Source organism: Anser cygnoides, chromosome 5 (genome assembly GCF_040182565.1).
Source record: "Anser cygnoides isolate HZ-2024a breed goose chromosome 5, Taihu_goose_T2T_genome, whole genome shotgun sequence".
NCBI lineage: Eukaryota > Metazoa > Chordata > Aves > Anseriformes > Anatidae > Anser > Anser cygnoides.
Window position 1 is genome coordinate 42,754,553 of NC_089877.1, and position 16,702 is coordinate 42,771,254.

The following is a 16,702-nucleotide window of genomic DNA, read 5'->3' on the forward strand; positions in this document are numbered from 1 at the left end:
CCTGCAACTGGGATTCCTGGATGCTGCTTTAGTGCTAGTTAGAGACAGCAGACAGTGTGCCCAGACTGAGAGGGGTCAGGCCTGGAGTAAAACCTGGCATAGGCCATTGCTCCCTGAGCAGTGCAGGGCACGAGGCCTCCTTTGTCGGCTGGCTTTTCCCGTTCCACTTTTGCATTTGTATGGCCATGCAACACTTTTGCAGCTGGCTGTCCATCTTCTGGAAGACGAAGTTGTTGTTAGTCTTGCAAACTCTTTTGCTGCTGCCCGCCACTGTGTACACAAAATGCTAACTGAAGGCAAGGTGTTTCCCCCCTGGCAGGAGCTGTTACTGGAGAGACCCCATCTTCTTCTGTTCCTGGTTAACTCTGTGCACAGAGATCAAAGCTTAGGGATGCTGGTGTGTTTTATACACTTGTTTTTTACTAGTCCCTGTGCTGTCCGGTGAACATCTCAATCCTCAGCATGTGCCCAGGCTCCCCAGTTGCGCTGTTACAAACAGGTCTGCTTTGTGTCTGGTTTCAGTCTTCAAGGAGAAGCCCCCATACCCTCCAAGCCAAGCTCAGGCCTTGATCCAGTCACGACCGACAGTGGAATATTCCTACGTGCAATCAATCCTTCGTCTGCTCCGCAACGCCAACTTTGTGCTGCTTATGGTCACGTATGGTAAGCTTTGGCTGTTCTGTGCAGCCATCACTGCTGGACATGCTTAGCTTCTCCCTCCCTCTCTGTGTTGTGCCGGGGCAGTAACTGGCCAAAGTTGTGGTAGGGGAATGTAAGGGTAGCTGTGCTGCCGCAGACCAGGGGTCCTTCTAGCACCCTCCAGCAATGGTTACAAGCAAATACCTAGAGGACAGAGGACAATGTGTCCTACTAGTTTTTTTTCCCAGCCTCTGACCACTTCCTGTTCAGGGTATTTCCTTATTCCTTTTTTTTTTTTATTTCCCTAGTTGGTTAATAACTTGGACTAATCTAAATGCTTACCTAAGAAACATGGAGCTGTGTCTGAGTGCAATTTGCTGCACTGATTGCAAGTTACTTCCCAAGAAAAGCGTATGCTGGCAGACCTCCCAGTAGAGGTGATGTGGAGCATGTAGGTGTGCAGGCTGCACCAGCCTCTTTGGCAATCCTTACGAAGCAAATGAAAGGGAGGGATGGAGACTATGTACTTCTGCCATCTGTTCTCTGCCGTATTTCTGTGAGGGCAGTGTGATGTGTTGAATCTGTTTCTGATGCTGAATTGTTATATGGAGAAGTATTCTTCTCTTTAGCAGAGACGGGGGAGGCCACTGCAGCCTACACCTGTATGATAGGATAGGATATACTTTAGGCAGCCGTTCTGCGGAGAGGTCTGTCCCCATTTCCCACCTGCTTGCTGCGGAAGCTCCTCAGGAGAAAAGATAAATAGTTCTTGAACTTCTGTGGTTCCCCTAGCAGCTGTGCCTAAAGAACTTTGTGAGTGACAAGTCAGGTAGGAGAGAGTGAGGTGGTGGCTTTGTACCTTCTGGGAGTACTGATGGTGTTTGGACCTGTTGAAATCTCTTCTCCCTTCCCGTTGCGGTAGGCTTCTAGAAATGCCCATCAGACCACCCTTAGGCTATGCTGGTTTGTGTTGCAGCTGCTCCCCACTCCCCGTCCCTAGTACCTGATGACCTCTGTGAAAGTGGAGGTAGGAGAAACTGTCAGAGGCAGACTGGCTAAAAGCTGGATTGTGACATCTGCTCATTCACATGCTTTGGGGAAAAGAAAGGGGAAAGCATTAGTTCTAACAGTGGTAATCAGGCCCTGGAGGAGAGAGGCAGGCTCCCAGTACGAAGAGCATGTTTAGAATCTGATCTCCGTGGGATAATTCCCTCCTGGCAGTCACAAATGATGTGGAAAGCATTCAGTGGCTCATAATCCCGTCTGTCTTCCACTTGTCTGTGCATTTATTCTGCTCCTGCCTATGTCAGCCTCCTGTCAATCTCCAACTTGACTTTCAGGCTGCTGGCAGTGAAGATAAGGTGACTGCTACTCAGAGAGGGAACTAAGCAGAGAAACTTTTTTTTCTTAACTAGTCTGGCTTTAAAATGGGGACAATATTTCCTACTCAAGTCAAAAGTTATGTTGGACAAGATTTAAGACAGCTGCAGCCAAGTGAGTGCAACTGAGTCATCTTCCCCATCTAACGCACAAAGATACCTACAGCCTCTTGTAGCTTTTATATTAACATAGTGTTTGTTAGTAGAGAGAGTAGGAAATGGCCTGCTGGTTCGTTTCCTCTGGCTGTAGAAAGATTGGGGGCCCTCACATGATGCCAGGTCAGAACAGGGCTGCAGATCTCTAAGGTAAAGTGATACGACCAGCACCTGCCGACTCCTTTCCTGCGGGAAGACTTGCAGTGCTGGAAACATCGGTGGCACTGCATCTGTGTAGTGTGGGTCAACTGTTTCTCAGGGAAACCCTCAGCTTGCCTTTTCCCAAAGACCGTTGGCATTGCTTCAGTAAAGCTGAGGCATGACATGGAGTGGGCATTAAGGAACTCTGAGTTCACTGGGTTGGACTTTGCACTGACGCTGTGTGTAGCTACGGAGAGACAGCAGGAAGGAAAAAGGTGGGAAAGGCTGGGAAAGGCTCGTGAAGTGGGAGTGATGGGACAGTTCCGAAGAATCAGCATTTGGAAAGGTGATGGGGTGGTGAGGAGAAGGCAGGGCAACTGAGGAGATCTGCACAAGGAACCATTGTCCTGGAAGATGATGAAGGTGAAGAAGAAGAAGAGCAGTAGCCTGGCATGTAGGCACTATGCTGCTTAGTTACAGGAGAATTGAGTTCTAGTCCAGGGCTTAATAAGGGCTCCTTTCGGAGCCTTGGGCAATAAACTTCCCCTTTCTGGCCTCTGTAAAATAGAGGAGACACTGTGAGGTCTCAAAAATGTTGTTACGCAGCACATTACAAGCAAACCATGGTAACTAACTAATGAATCAGGTGGGATTGGATCTTTGGTTGTTCTTTTCTCAGCTTCTAGTCCTGGTTTCCTCATCTGTGTGGGCAATTGGGCACTGCCATTGGAAACATCCCTCGCCTATTGTACAGGCATTCAAACAGCTGGCTGTAAGTCACAGAGAAACTTCACCGAGCAACTGTGACATGTAAAATGCATACTTCATTTGCCAGCCTTCACAAATGCAAATTGGGCACATTGTCTCGATTCTTAGAATATTTTGTCTGACTCTGGTGCCAAGTGTTGCTGCCAACTCCGCATCTCTTTCTACCCAGCTTGGGAGAAGGGGCCCTTCTTTCTCTGGGAAATCACATACATCACCGAGCCTCTGTGGAGCTGGCGCCCTGACAGCATCAGCTGTCGGAGTCTGGCTGTCCCTGGCTGTCCCCACCAGGTTGCCGTCCTCTTGGCTGGGTGAGAAGCAGAGGCGCACATATGACTGGTCTATGTTTATGCCCAGCTTTGAGGTGAAGCAGTAGTGGGTAGAGGGACTGCGCTGGTCTGTGCTGAGACGTGCTTTTGGAGCAGGGACCCCTGTTACAGGCAATCGGCTTACGGGATTACTTGCGTAAGATTCTTCATCTGTTCTGTCCCGTGGAGCTGTGGAGTTAGCTCTGCTTAGTGTTGTTGGGGAGGGTGTGTGAAGGAAGTGTGACCTCCCCTCCAGCTGTCAACCTGGTGGCTCCTTGGAGCACTTCAGGAGCTGTGCAGGGCAGTGGGCTTGCAGCCTCCCAGTGGAGGAGTGGGCTGGGCACAGCAGGATCGCTCAGGGCTTCAGGGGCAGGGGAACTGGAGTTACAGCTCAGGATTTTGTTCCCTTTGTCAGGGCTCTGCCTGCTAGACTGCACTTCTGTATCACGTAGTGCCATGTTTCTGCTTTTAGCTGAGGCTGAAAGAGGAAAAGCAGGAAGTGGGAACTTGACGTGTGTCTGGGCTGTCAGGATTTCAGACGTCTGAGCCAGAATTTTAAAACCCATGCCACCTTCTGGAGCCTAGAGATGTGTGAGCTGCAGTGGTGAAATGTGTCCCCGTCCCTCCCCCTACCAGGATCACTGAAGCCTTGAAGAGAAACTAACTGCAAATGTAAATGACTTTCTGAGAAGAAAGTTGAGTTGACTGTTACAGACCTCATCCACCTGGGGAAGGTTTCTCAGTATCACCCAAGGTGAGAGTGGAGCCGTTGCGGTACTGCTGCTCCAGTGCCCACATGGATATTCCACGTGGATGTTTCCATGGGGGGGAAGGGGGGGGCTTTTGTGTTCTGTGACCTTCAGGGAGGCATTGAGCTCAAAGTTGCTTGAATGCTGAAACAGAGTGTCTGAATGGGGCTTGACCAGTATCTCCCCCAACGGTTTCCATTCTCACCTTGGGCGATACTGAGAAACCTTCACCAGGTGGCTGACGCCTGTAACAGTTAATCTAACTTCCCTTTCAGAAAGACAATTACTTTCACAGTTGTTTTTTATTTTGTTTTTCAGGCTTCAGTGATGTCTTGTAAAAATGTAAGCCTTTTCCCATGCAGACGCACATGCCAGGTGCTTGGGGGAAGTGCTGTCTGTGCTTCGCCATCAGCTCTGCTCCCACTTGCCTTCTGGTATCTCTTGGCTTTGGGAGGCTGTCCTTCACTGCCTGTCAGCAGGGAGAATGCTGTCAGGTGGTGCTTTGGGAAGGAAACCCCGCTGGTCAATGGCACTGGTGTTCATTGAATCCCAGGCCCTTTTTAGGGGTGTGATGCTGAGGTGGATGCTTTGCCAGTATTTTACTTTAGCTGGGGAGAGGAGAAAGCTCCACTGCTGAAGATGCCTCTGGCTATAAGAGGAGGGTTGAGACCGTATGAAGGACTTGCATGACCTTTCAGTACTAGAAATATGCACAGCCTTTCTTCTTCTTCAGGTAAGAACCATCCTGAAACCGTAGGGTGCTTCCTCCTGCATGCTGAGATCTAGTTGTCCTTGGTCTGCGTTTCTGCCAGTAACCTCTGTCCAGCCAGTCCAGCTGGCTCTCCTGGTACTCTGCTGCCTTGTTAGAGGACACTGTCCCAAAGGTCTTGCTGCGTTCCTGCCCTTTCACAACCCAGCAGGAGAGTAGCCAACTGAATGTGCTGCGTTTTTATCCCCCTCTCAGGTCTGAATACAGGTTGCTTCTACTCCCTGTCCACTCTGCTGAACCGCATGGTGATCCATCACTACCCAGTAAGTGCACCCAGTTCTCACGGCCCTCTGATGCTTGCTGTTCTCCAGCCTGCCGTTGTCCAGCTGGGCTAGCTGCTCAAGGAGCCTGTGAGAAATACAGTACTACAGCACTTCTGCCTGCCTCTGGCGCAGGTTGGCGGGCTGGCTTGAGAGCGTTGGTTCTTTCTGTTCTTTACAACACCCTGTGAGAAGCAGGTGAGCTCTAGCAAAGACACCTCCTTTACACCCTAAGCGATGAGGGTGTGTTTTCTTCTCCCATCAGTTGCTCTGCCCTGTTCCTGACAGTGATTTCTGCTGGCACAACTGTGCCTGGAGGCTGCTTACGCTCCTGTGGCAGAAGGGTGGAGTGCCTCAGCAGCTGAACTGAGCTCCTGCAGTGCTTCCTGCTGGGGCAATGTGCCATACAGCTTGTCCATGCTGCCTTGTAGCGGGTCCCCCTGGCTGGTCTGGCCCAATCTGGATGCCAGCAGGCATTGTAGGGCTTATGCTGACTCCCCTGAGAGTACCTGTTCGTGCTGGGCTGGCTCATAGGGAAGTGCCTAGGCCCAAAAGGGTTCTTGCAAATGCTGCTTCTGGTTAGCATGTTAACAGGAGAAGATGTGTGTGGGACACTAACTTTTCTCTCTCTTCCTGTCTGGGTTCTCCACACCTCACTTGTTGTTGGCTGTGACTTGGCTCCTGCATTTGTGTGTGTGTCTTACCACAGGGGAAGGAGGTGAATGCTGGCAGGATCGGACTCACCATTGTACTGTCGGGGATGGCTGGGGCTCTGCTCTCTGGCCTCTGGTTGGACAGAACCAAAACCTACAAGTAAGTCCCTTATTTGCCTCTGTGCCCCTAGTGAATCTGCTCTTCTCCCATTCTGTGCAAGGAGCAACCCAGCGCAGCTGCAACTCAGCCGTCGAAGTACTGAATTGCTGGGAGAGGTTTGTAGGAAAAAAAAAAAAGACATGGTTCTTGAAAATCCAGTTAGTCTAAAGTGAAGTTTGGAGCAGCGTGTTTGTCTGTGCTGGACCCATACAGGGTCTGGTTCTAATGCTCCCTAGGGAAGCACAGGGAGAGGATGAGATGGCCTGGCAGCTCCTTTGCCAGGGATGAGAGAGTTCTTGGCACAAGCAGAGTAATGACTGTACCAGACCATTTCTCTGCCCTTACAAACCAGCTTCTGTGAATCTTTGTCCTGCATAATGAAAGACGCATTGAATCCAGTGCCCAGAGGCATTGTGCAAGTGTGCGCTGCTGTATTCAGGGCAGGGGCAAAGGGTGCTGAGGTTGTGGGTGGATGATTCTGGATTTGCTGCCTGGTGGGTTGGGAAAGCAGATCTGGCCAGCATACCCTGCTATTTGCAGTTTGGGTGAATCTGGCAAGCTGTGGGCTCGCAGCTTCTGAAGCGACCTGCAGTCCTAGCTGTCAAGTACAGAGGCCAAAAACGGGCAGGAACTGGGCTCCTGTGACAAGAAGAATGGTACGCGAGGACTCCTGGGGGTGCTGGGGGACAGGAGCAGATGACTAATAGAGAGACCAGCAGGTTGCTCGTTGCCATTTCTAGATCGTGTACCATCGATTATTTCTCATTTGACAGGCCGAGGAAGTGGAAACACAGATGTTGTGAGCTGCACTAGCTAACTGTGCAGTCTGACTTGGCTCTTCCCAGCCCGGGGCTAGTGGCAAGGTAGCCTCAGCTGGCACTGCTGGGGTGGATGCTCCTCCTGACTCTCCCTAAATGGAGCTTGGCTGTAGCACGAACGCTGAAGAACTCTGTGGCTTACGAGGCAGAGACGGGACTTGCAATTTGGCAGCACAGGAAAAATAAATCTGGGATTTGTTCCAATGTCCCTGCTTGGAGGGACCACGTAGGCGGGCAGAGCTGTCTGAGAGTGCAGAAAAATAGGCCTCTGCCACCCATGGATTTTATCCTACAGACTCGTAAGGGTATCTGAGGATAGACTTAGCCGTAGGTGAGCAAAAACACTGCGAAGAACTTGCTCTCCACTGCAGCCCACTAAGTGGGATTTCTGTGGAATGAGCAAAATTTTTTCTGAATACTACAGAGTCTTTATTTAGCCTCATTTAAAAGTCTATTTAAAAAACTGTCAAGATGCCAGATGTTCTAGGTAGGTACCCTCCCCCTTCTCTTCGCTGCTCAGATACTGTCAGGAATGAAATGGTAAGCACATGAAAATCAGGAAGGAAAGATGTCAAGTCCTTTTTTAGTCAGCTTGGGGAGAGAGAGAGAGAGGAGCAAATCAATGGGATCCAGCTGTGATTGAGAGGAGCAGGGGGAGGTTAATAACACAAGGCATTGCAGAGCACTGCGTGGATGTTTGATCTTTACTGTCCCATCAGCAGTTCTGTACAAGGGTGAGGCTGTGCTAAGTCAGGCTTCCCCCATCTGTTGTGCTCAGGCACCAAATGGCCTTGCATTCTTGCTTTTATTTGGCAGGCAAGTCCCTCCAGCAGCCCCGGCACTGTTCTTATTTTGGAATTAACAGGCACAGATTTGGCCCATGCAAATACGCAAGTGATGTGACGAGCGAGGCGTCCCAGAGCGCGGGCTGCCTTTGGTGGGATGTCGGGCTGAGAGCAGAGCACCTCTTTAAAAGAACACATTCTGACGTTGAGTTAAACAGGGATCCCCGTGCATCCTTCAGGTTCCTGGCCGAGAGGAGAGATGGGATTCTGACACCTGGAGACTGCTGGTTTGCTTTGGGTGCCTTGGTATTTGTAGGGGAGCCTGGCTTAGAATCAGGGGTTTAGGGACTGGATTAATGAGTGCTTCTCTTTGGCTTTTAAGGGCAGTATTCACGTGGCCTCCAGGCCATTCCTTGTGTAGTGAACATGCCTTCACCGTATCGTGCCATATACATAAATATTTTACCGAGGCTGTCCTCTTTTTCTTATATGAGGGTCACAAGTATTATAAAACTAAATGTTGAAGGAGGTGGTAAAAACAAACAAAAAAAAAAACAACAGCAAAAAAACCTCAAGCCAGCGCTCTCCAGTTCTTCCCATTTCCAGAATTTGATGCCTGTGTCTTCAACAGTGAGATCCTTCTGGGAGTATGGGAACAAAGCCTTTACTTAGGGTCTTGTTCAGCCTGGAATATGTGCTGTCCTCATGGTAAAGCCTGCAGAGGCTGTCTGTCATCCCAGCCCATGCAGCAGAGAGCACTGGAGCTGCACAGAACATCCCAGTGAGCAGCTGAAGCTGTACAGTGAGCTGCGAGCCCACCTGCCCCTTGTTCATTTGTTCTTTCAGGTGCTGTTTGATAAGCCTCCAGTGTTCCTGCAGCTCAGATCCCTTGTGAATCTGGTCCTGCTCCTTTGGCTTTCCTTGTCCGTGTGACCTTGTGAGACACAGTTGAGCTGGGCCATGGCTATTTCTTGCTTGAGAGCTTCCTCTGGAGTTGGCTGAACAGCAGAGGTGGTGCTCTCCACTTCAGTCCTGTGCCCTGCTGGCTCTGACCCTGGTTGCCTTTCCTCCCCAGGGTCTCTCTTTCTTCCCAGTCCCTTGTACAAGCTCTTTAGTCCACCTCTTAAAAAGGCAGTGAATGTGGCTGTGGGGCAGGTAAGTGTCAGGACAGCACAGATTCACTGAAATGATCAGTGTGTCAGCTCCTTCACGGAGCTCCCTTTGCCATGGAAATGCAAAACCAGCTGGTGCTGTGTTGGTGCCCGAGCTTCCTTCCCACACCCTGTGGCACAGAGATAGGTTAAGCCCAGTTGTCCTAAGGTGATGTAGCAGGATGTGTAACTTCCACCGTGCACTCACTACAGTGGGCATCCTCTCAGGGGAGGCTGGCTGTGCCTGTCCCAGCCAAGGATGATTTTCAGTCCCTGCCAGGCCACCATGGGCACAGATTGCTAAAAACACCAGGATGCTTTCCAGATGTCCTCTGTGAGTCTTTCTTCTTCACGTTTTTCTCTCTCCCGTAAGATATTTATGGCTATGAGAAGAGGCTTATCAAGGAAAACAAGGCATTCTGCCATGCCCTGGTGCCCCTAGGGCCACAGAGCGTTCTCCTTGCCCTCTGCCCAGTGAATGTGGTGACAAAAGACCACTTCCTGAGCAAGTGCTGTGTTGGTGCCTTTCCCGGGGGATTCCTTTTTCCCTGTGCCCCATCTACTCATGTCTCAGCTAAGCCCTTTGCTTGTATGCAAAAATCTGGGCCTTGTGTAGACTGCCGAGCACTAAATCTCCTTTTTTGTCATCAGTGGTATACTCAGGGGAGCGTGGTCTTGCTGAAGTCCGATTTAGCAGAAGTCTGCCTGGGTGCTTGAGGCTGTTTCCTGCAGCAAGAGGTGCAATGGGGCTGTCTGCTGAAGTCCCACTTAGGGACTGTGGCAGGCAGGGACCAGCTCAGTGCAGAGATTTAGGGTCCTTCCTGGTGAGTGACTTCCACAGTACGCAAGCCTGTGGTCTTGTTCCTTCCTAAGTGTTTGTCAGTTCCTTTTGTACTGCTGAAGCCTAATGAGTGGGGGAAACAGATTAACGAGGAAAGCTTGTTGTCTCCTTCAGCCAGCTAATGTGTGGTAGATGCAGTATCTGCGACAAGATGGAAAAGCTTCCTCCATTTTTCCCCCTAGTTCTGCAACTCCAGTGGAAAGCACCACTTGCTTTAACCTGCGAGAGCTGCTTGCTTTTCTGAGCCAGCCTCCTCTAGTTCTTAGTGAGGGATCGTGTGTTCTGGGAACTTCCTTCTTGCAGCTTGACTAATGACACAGCATCAATGTGAAACAAGGTCCTGACCACATCTGGTCACTAACTCGTTCATCCTCTTTGCCTGGAGATGAACAAAGTGCAAATATGGGCAACTGTCAAGACTGTGAATCAGTTACAAACTGCGTACAGTACTTGAGCCACGAGGCTGGGAAATTGGGTGAGATTTCATAGGACTAACCTGAGACCTCTGCACTGAGACCAAAACTAGTTGGGCTGGGTGTAAAGTATTATCCAGATGTCCCAACTGTCCCTGCTAGCAGAGACTAAGCTTTGTAGGGTCACAGGTGCTTCCTGGAGGCCATGCTGCTGAGCATGTATTTTAGCACTGAATCCTGCATGGCTTGGAGACTCCTGCTTATGGAAACCCCACCTGCTTTGGACTTGGTCTGTGCAGCACGATGAGCTGTAATTCTTGCCCTGAGCCTCTCTTGCAGTCAGCCCGCTTTTGACCAGACTGGTGTCCCCTGTTGGACTGGGGACCTGAGCTTCTTGGCTGCCCCACAGGTGCCTCCTCGTAGGTGTGATGCCCGGACCCCACGCAGAGCTAACCCTCTGTGAGGTCGGGATATGGGAACTCCTAGGTCCTGGTTTTGCTTCTCCTGCTGTGTGTGTAGACCATGCTGGGCTCTGTAGCAGTCCAGTTCCTCTGTCTGTTGTAAGGATATGAGAAAGCTGTGCAAGTTTTTTTTTGTTACCATGTGCTGCAAACTATACCAAGATCTGTGGGTGAAAATAATAGTAGGATTTAATTAAATAAAACCCTGACTGTGCTTTTCCTTGCAGACAGACGACGCTAGTGGTCTATATCATGTCTCTGGTGGGAATGATAGTCTACACCTTCACTCTGAGTCTAGGCCACCTCTGGGTGGTCTTTGTGACTGCAGGTGTGCTGGGGTAAGTTCATGTGCAGGCTGTTTTTCTCTGTATGTAAGCTAATAGGATACGGCAGGGAGGCAGGAGTCACGGTCCTGGAGGGATTGGGAAGAGCCATAGCCTGCTCCCCCATGGGATAAGGACAAAAAGATCCATGCTTCCCATCACTCTCGTGTTTTGTTACTCAGGGGCATTAGCACAGCCTGCTCATGCTCGCAGCTGCCTTAAATGTCCCAGGTAATCAAGGCAAAGCATTTGGGAAGTGAATGGGACGGGGGTGCCATAGATGGCCAGGGTGGAGGAATGAAAAGCATGTGGGCCTGGGTGGCTGACGGACTGTGTTGGGGGTGATGCCCTTCAGAGCTGCTTGTGGGAGATGTTGCTTTTAATGCCTCATTTTTGCCAGGTCCTTTGCCCCGAGGCCGTGGGCAAAAGTATTTGTGGGTAGGAGGGAGACCTATGCTGTGAAGAGGGACTCAGCTGCATGGGCTGTGGCAATAATAGGGGGAAAATGTTCCGTGCAGTCAGTCAAGCATCCCAACAGGGATTTGGGCTCATTGTGCCTCCTCAGTCTTCTTCCTAGCAGTTACTGAGCCTTTTCCTTGTGTTCCTTTACAGATTTTTCATGACAGGGTACCTTCCCCTGGGCTTTGAGTTTGCTGCAGAGTTGACATACCCAGAATCAGAGGGAACATCATCAGGACTCCTTAATGTCTCAGCACAGGTAGTTGTCTGGTTTTTCTTCTCTTGCATCTTTAAAAGCAGATATATCAAACTCCCATCCCTCACCCCCATTTCTTGTACGTGATTATTGTCTTGAACCGCAAATCCAAGCGCATCAGGACGTGGCTTTTCAAGTGACAGTCCTTGTGGCATTTCTCTGTTCTGTTTCTGCTAAGGAGAATGTCCGTCAGGATAGCAGTCATCCTTGCCTTTTCCAACATTGCTCCTAGCAGCCCAGGACCTGCCTCCTCTCCAGTGAGAGATGGGATTCCAGCATTAAGGGTCACCTGTTTTTCTATTAGCTGTGAGGAGGTGCCCCTGGATGTGTTTATAACCAAACTTCAGCCTAGGCAGGCCAACAGCTTGTCTGGCCTCTATGCTCAGATACTGAGATAAAGCTGGGAAGCTGTTCAGGCTGCTTCATGATAACACTACAGCTTGACCCTGCCTTTGCTTGTAGATCTTCGGTATTGCCTTCACCATCAGCCAAGGGCAGATCATGGATCACTATGGGACGAAGGCAGGAAACCTCTTTCTTTGTTCCTTCCTGCTCCTGGGGACCATTATGACAGGTAATTAAATTTCTGTGTTCTGCTGTGACTCTTCCCCTTGGGCTTGGCATGTGAATTAAAGGGCTTTGGTGTGTAGTGGTGCCTTCAGGAAAGGGCAGGACCCACATGGCAGCCCTATAGCAAAGCTATTGTGCTTTTTCAAGCGTCTGGCCTGTGTTACAAAGAAGATCCAAGGCTTCTTGCCCTGGCTGCTGGCTGGGGTCTCCAAGATGTGCTTTCTGTGTGTTGCAATAAGGAGTATGTGCCCTGCCTGTTTGAGAATTGTCTTCCTCCTCCGGGAGAGTGGTTTCCATTGCTTGTCATTGTGCATTCTCCTCTGCTGCCCCTTAGAGTCCTGGGGATATTGATGTGGGGTCTGTGTGGCAACTGAACTGCCTTTACATTTCTCTTCCTCCCTCTGTCCCCAGCATTCATTAAGGCTGATCTCCAAAGACAGCAGGCCAATGCGGAAAGTGAATGTACAGTGAGTAATTCCCCTTCAATCCCTGTTGCACCCCTGCTTTTAGCTCAGGACAACCCCCAACCTTCCTCCTTTCTAGGAATGGGGCTGGCCCTTTCTGAGTTACAGCTGTAGCTGTGGTTCTCTTTTCTTATCCCACCACTTGCCCAGCCTATGGGGAAGCTCCTTGCTGGCATTTTCAGACAGGTGGCTGTAATCCCAGCTCTGCCAGCTGCTGGGAGCCTATATTTGCTTGCTTTAATGTCATGCAGTCTCTGTAGGCTCTGGTCCTCTGGGAATTTGCAGGGCTTTACACGTGTTGGTATTGCCTAAGGAGAGATGTGGGGCAATGCTGTGCTGGCCTCTCTCTAATAATGCACTCACTCAGTGCTTTCCCCTTGTTTAGAGCTGGGTAACCATTCTTCCAGCTCCTTAGAGAGGCAGGTTGTTCCTCACATTTCCTGTCCTCAGCTGCAAAGTGTTGTTCATTGCTTGGGACACAAGGAAACTGAGTAGCAAAGCCCAAATTGGGGCTTGAGCAGCCTGCCTCCTCATGCTTCGTGCAGCCCTATAGATAGGGCTGCTAGTTCATGCGTGAGCACTAGAATTCAGGGTACTAAGTTCCTGTGGTGTGCTGTGCAATAAATGCAGCTGTTTGCATGTGGGAGAGGACCTCTAGTGAATGAACTGCAGTGGATGTTCTCAGAAATTCTCCCTGTAGGGAAAGAGAGGGGATGGGTGGTTTCTTGGGGCGCTTCTTACTGCTCTGGGCTCCTCTTCTAGGATGTTAGCAGAGCCATCCACTCCATGTTCATGAAGCCATCAACGACCATGACTACCAAAGTGCATAAGCTCTGTTCTCTGCTTGCTCAAGTCAGCTCTTTTCAGACGACAGTGCTGCCTTCCTTCAGATAATCTAGCCAATCTAATCTGGAGAGAGACCAGAAGGTCCAAGAAGCAGCCCTGCTCCAACTGGCTGCTCAGGAAGGTGGATTTTCAATTACAAAATATACGCTTTTTAATTTAATTTTTTTGTTTTATTTTTACAAAACTATCTGAGCACAAATGCAGAGGGTAGGAAAAGCAGAGGGAACTGATGCTGCCTTGGGTGGTTGTTGCACATAAAGTTCTAGAGTAGACAAAAAAAAAGGCTGCATGGTTGATCTAGTTTGGGTAAAGGAGTCCCTCCCATTGCCATAACTTAAGAAGAATTCCTGCTTTTTTTCTTCTCTGAGGCTGTCAACTTGGGTTGATTTTAGTAGTGGTGAGCCTCAGGGCCTACAGGTCTGAGCTGGAAGACTACTGCTCTCCTGGAACCCTGGCATGAGTGGAGTTAACTAGAAGACACTTAGCTAAGCTGAGCTGGGGTAAAGAGCAGTCTGTTTTGATGCACACCAAACTGCCTGTATCCCTCGATTAGAGTGATGAAGCAGAAGATAAATTTTAAGGCCAAACCATTCTCTGCACACCCTGTGGTAACAAGGGCCATGGGGAGAAGTGCTGGTGACACTGCTTGTTAATTCAAAGCATGTTTGTGGAAATCCAGGAAATATCAAGGTCCTTTGGCAGTGCACATGATCCCTAATAATAATAATAAGGTCCTTTACCTTTGTCAGACACTTCTCTTACCAGATGAATTGTATGCTTTTACCATTTTTTGTATAAATCTAAAATACAGTTGTAAGATCTTGCTGCTGAGCAAAAGGTAGTATAGGTTTCACTTCTATAACCCTAAAAGCTTCCAGAACTGACTGCGGTAAGAACCAGAGATGTGTGTGTCAGGTAATAGGTCTCAGTTAGTCAAAAACTTCATGGGCAACTCCTCCTCCCTGAGGAGCCATGCTCTGTAGAAGTCATGATGGATGCCCCTTCCACCCCACACCCCAAATGTGGCCTCCGAATGGCTAAGCTCATCTGGTTATTTCTCAGGTTTAACAAACAACCTTGGGCGCTTGACCTACTGAAGTGGGGCTGAACCTGGTGTTCTGCATTAACATGGGTGCCTCAGTCAGCTGGGCTTAGGCACTGTGTGCTGCCTTGTGGAGAGCTCCGATGGAGTCATGTACTGGAGCTTTGCTACATGGCATGGCTGCCTTACACGTGCTTGGGTGATTTTTACGGGTTTTTCTTTACCTGTTCCTCTTCTTTTATTTTTTTCTCTCCCCTCATTTCCCTCCCTACTTGCTTCCATCTTTTCTGGGATCTGACTTGTGGCTGTTGTTACAGAGACTCCAAGGCAGCAATCAGATCACGGATTATGGACTGTAGCTTGTAACCCTAACCCCATCAATTCCCATTCCTGTTCACTAGCTCACACGCAAAGGTAGGAGAATCATGCTAATCTGCCTGTCTGAACGTTCACGGGTGGCACAGGCACCAAGCCAATGACACTTGTGGGTCAGCAACAACAGCCACAGAGTGCTGAGTGCTGGCCTTCCTGGGGGCAGGTCTGAGAGGAAAGATAAGACGGCTTTCCTGAACAGTGAAGATCCCAGACTCGCATCAGATGGGGGCATTCAGAGAGGTGCGGCAAGGGCGGAACCTGGTATCGGAGCACATGAAGAACTGAAGTGTCAGTAAGTTACTGGGGAGAGGAAGCGCAGGTATGTGGAGACCTTTCTCTGATACTTTTATTGCCCAAATTCTTGGCTGGAAGTGATACCAGGAGCTCTGTAGAAGAGTTGGCTCTCATCACAAGCAGGGTGTGTGGCCAACTACGTGAAGGATTTAAGAAAAAAAAAAAAACACAACAAAAAACAAAAACACTTTGTCTTAAGGAAGTCATTGGGTTGGTGCCTTTTGGTATATGAATCTCTGAAAATTGTAAAGCTCTGTGCTTGCTGTGAATCTCAGCTGCACTTGGCATTTCCTCAGCTGTTGCTTGGGGTGTAGTGCTTTATTACTCACTGTGCTCTGCTTTGTGCTGGCTGGCTGCCCTGTCAGGTTAACCTTACTACCCTTTGCTTTTCATTAAATGCGTCTGTCGCTTAGTGGCCACTGCCAACAGGGCTAACAGATAACAGCAGTGAGAGTGTTGGAGAAAACAACCGTGATCCTGCAAAGATTGGAGTGTGTGCGCTACAGGGAGCATGAAGCTGCCACGCTTCGATGCAAGCGTGAGGAACAGTCACACGGGCAGGGAAAGATCTGCCTCTAGGCTGAACACTTCTAGTGCTGTTCCCACATTGCAGTCCATAGCGTTTTTAGCAGGCATTCATGTATGGTGTTAGTTTGGGACCAAGTAACTGAGAAACTGTAGCTGTGTGAGCTGGGTGAGCCTGCGGTGGTGTGCTGGTAATTTTTTTGATGGCTGAAGCTTACGTTATTGCCTTCACTGCTATCAGCCCTACCTTGGTACAGCTGCCAGTGTTACTGCTGACATCCCAGCGGCAAAACAGACGGTGTGAGGCTCAGGCGTGCTGCGGTATGGCTGTTGCAAGGAGAGGACAGGCTTCCAGAGTCGGATTAGAGCTTCCAGAGGATGCAGAGTTGTGGAGCTGTGCAGGACTCATCCTTCCCACTGAAATACTGCGCAGGGCTGCATGGCCCTGTTGATGACAGCGTGTCTTTCCCCTGTATTGACCCAGTGGAGGTGCAGGTGGAGGCAGATGGCTGGCTTACTGTTCTCTGTGGGAACCCGTCCTCTAGAGTATTGGCCTAGCAAGGTTTGAGTTTTCCTGGTGGAGATATAGAAATGATCCGGTGGAGAACTGTCACAACTTTAAACTGGATGTTCAGTTTTGGTGCAGAGTGGGACTGCAGAACAGCCTGATTTCCCAGTGTATTAAGACACACAAGGGAAAAACATACATGTTAATTCTTACACAGAGAGACCTTCACCTAGCAGTTTGTCCAGGTGACGAAATGGAAAGATGAGAATCTGGCTGAACCGTTGACTTTGCAGGGAGGAGTGTATCGTGCCGCAGCTTCAGTGAAGAGAGCGAGCATTTATCAGCCTGGACTCTCTGCCCAGGGATCACAGCCTCTAAGCAGCCACCTGTCAGAGCTTTTGGTGAGGGCGTTCACACTGCAGGGATGTTCTTCCCTTCTTTCTGCAAGACCTGCCTCGTGTTCACAAGCACTTCGTCTTCCATCAGTGCTCTTCTCTGCTTATGATTATAATTAATCAGATGTTGCAATTAATAGAACCCGTAGTGGATCTAAATTAGCCTAATGGCACTGTGAGCACCTTGTCCTCTATTA

At 49.6% G+C, this 16,702-nt stretch overlaps 1 protein-coding gene across 4 annotated transcripts in view; it reads left to right on the plus strand.

The window, feature by feature from the left end:
• Positions 1-16,702, plus strand: part of FLVCR2 (FLVCR choline and putative heme transporter 2) — a 34,812-nt gene that overhangs the window by 14,194 nt on the left and 3,916 nt on the right. Inside the window, exons 3-12 of one of the 4 annotated variants that reach the window (XR_010831879.1) lie at positions 523-663; positions 5,102-5,169; positions 5,876-5,979; positions 10,676-10,786; positions 11,384-11,489; positions 11,949-12,060; positions 12,468-12,523; positions 13,283-13,487; positions 14,726-14,822; positions 14,947-15,102. Coding sequence is in view for 1 of the 4 variants with exons in the window: in XM_013185640.3 (XP_013041094.3) it covers positions 523-663; positions 5,102-5,169; positions 5,876-5,979; positions 10,676-10,786; positions 11,384-11,489; positions 11,949-12,060; positions 12,468-12,523 (698 nt within the window). In the remaining 3 variants the exon portion in view is untranslated. The remainder of the gene's footprint in view (positions 1-522; positions 664-5,101; positions 5,170-5,875; positions 5,980-10,675; positions 10,787-11,383; positions 11,490-11,948; positions 12,061-12,467; positions 12,524-13,282; positions 13,488-14,725; positions 14,823-14,946; positions 15,103-16,702) is intronic. The other 3 variants (XR_010831880.1, XR_001208849.3, XM_013185640.3) reach the window with 3 other exon arrangements.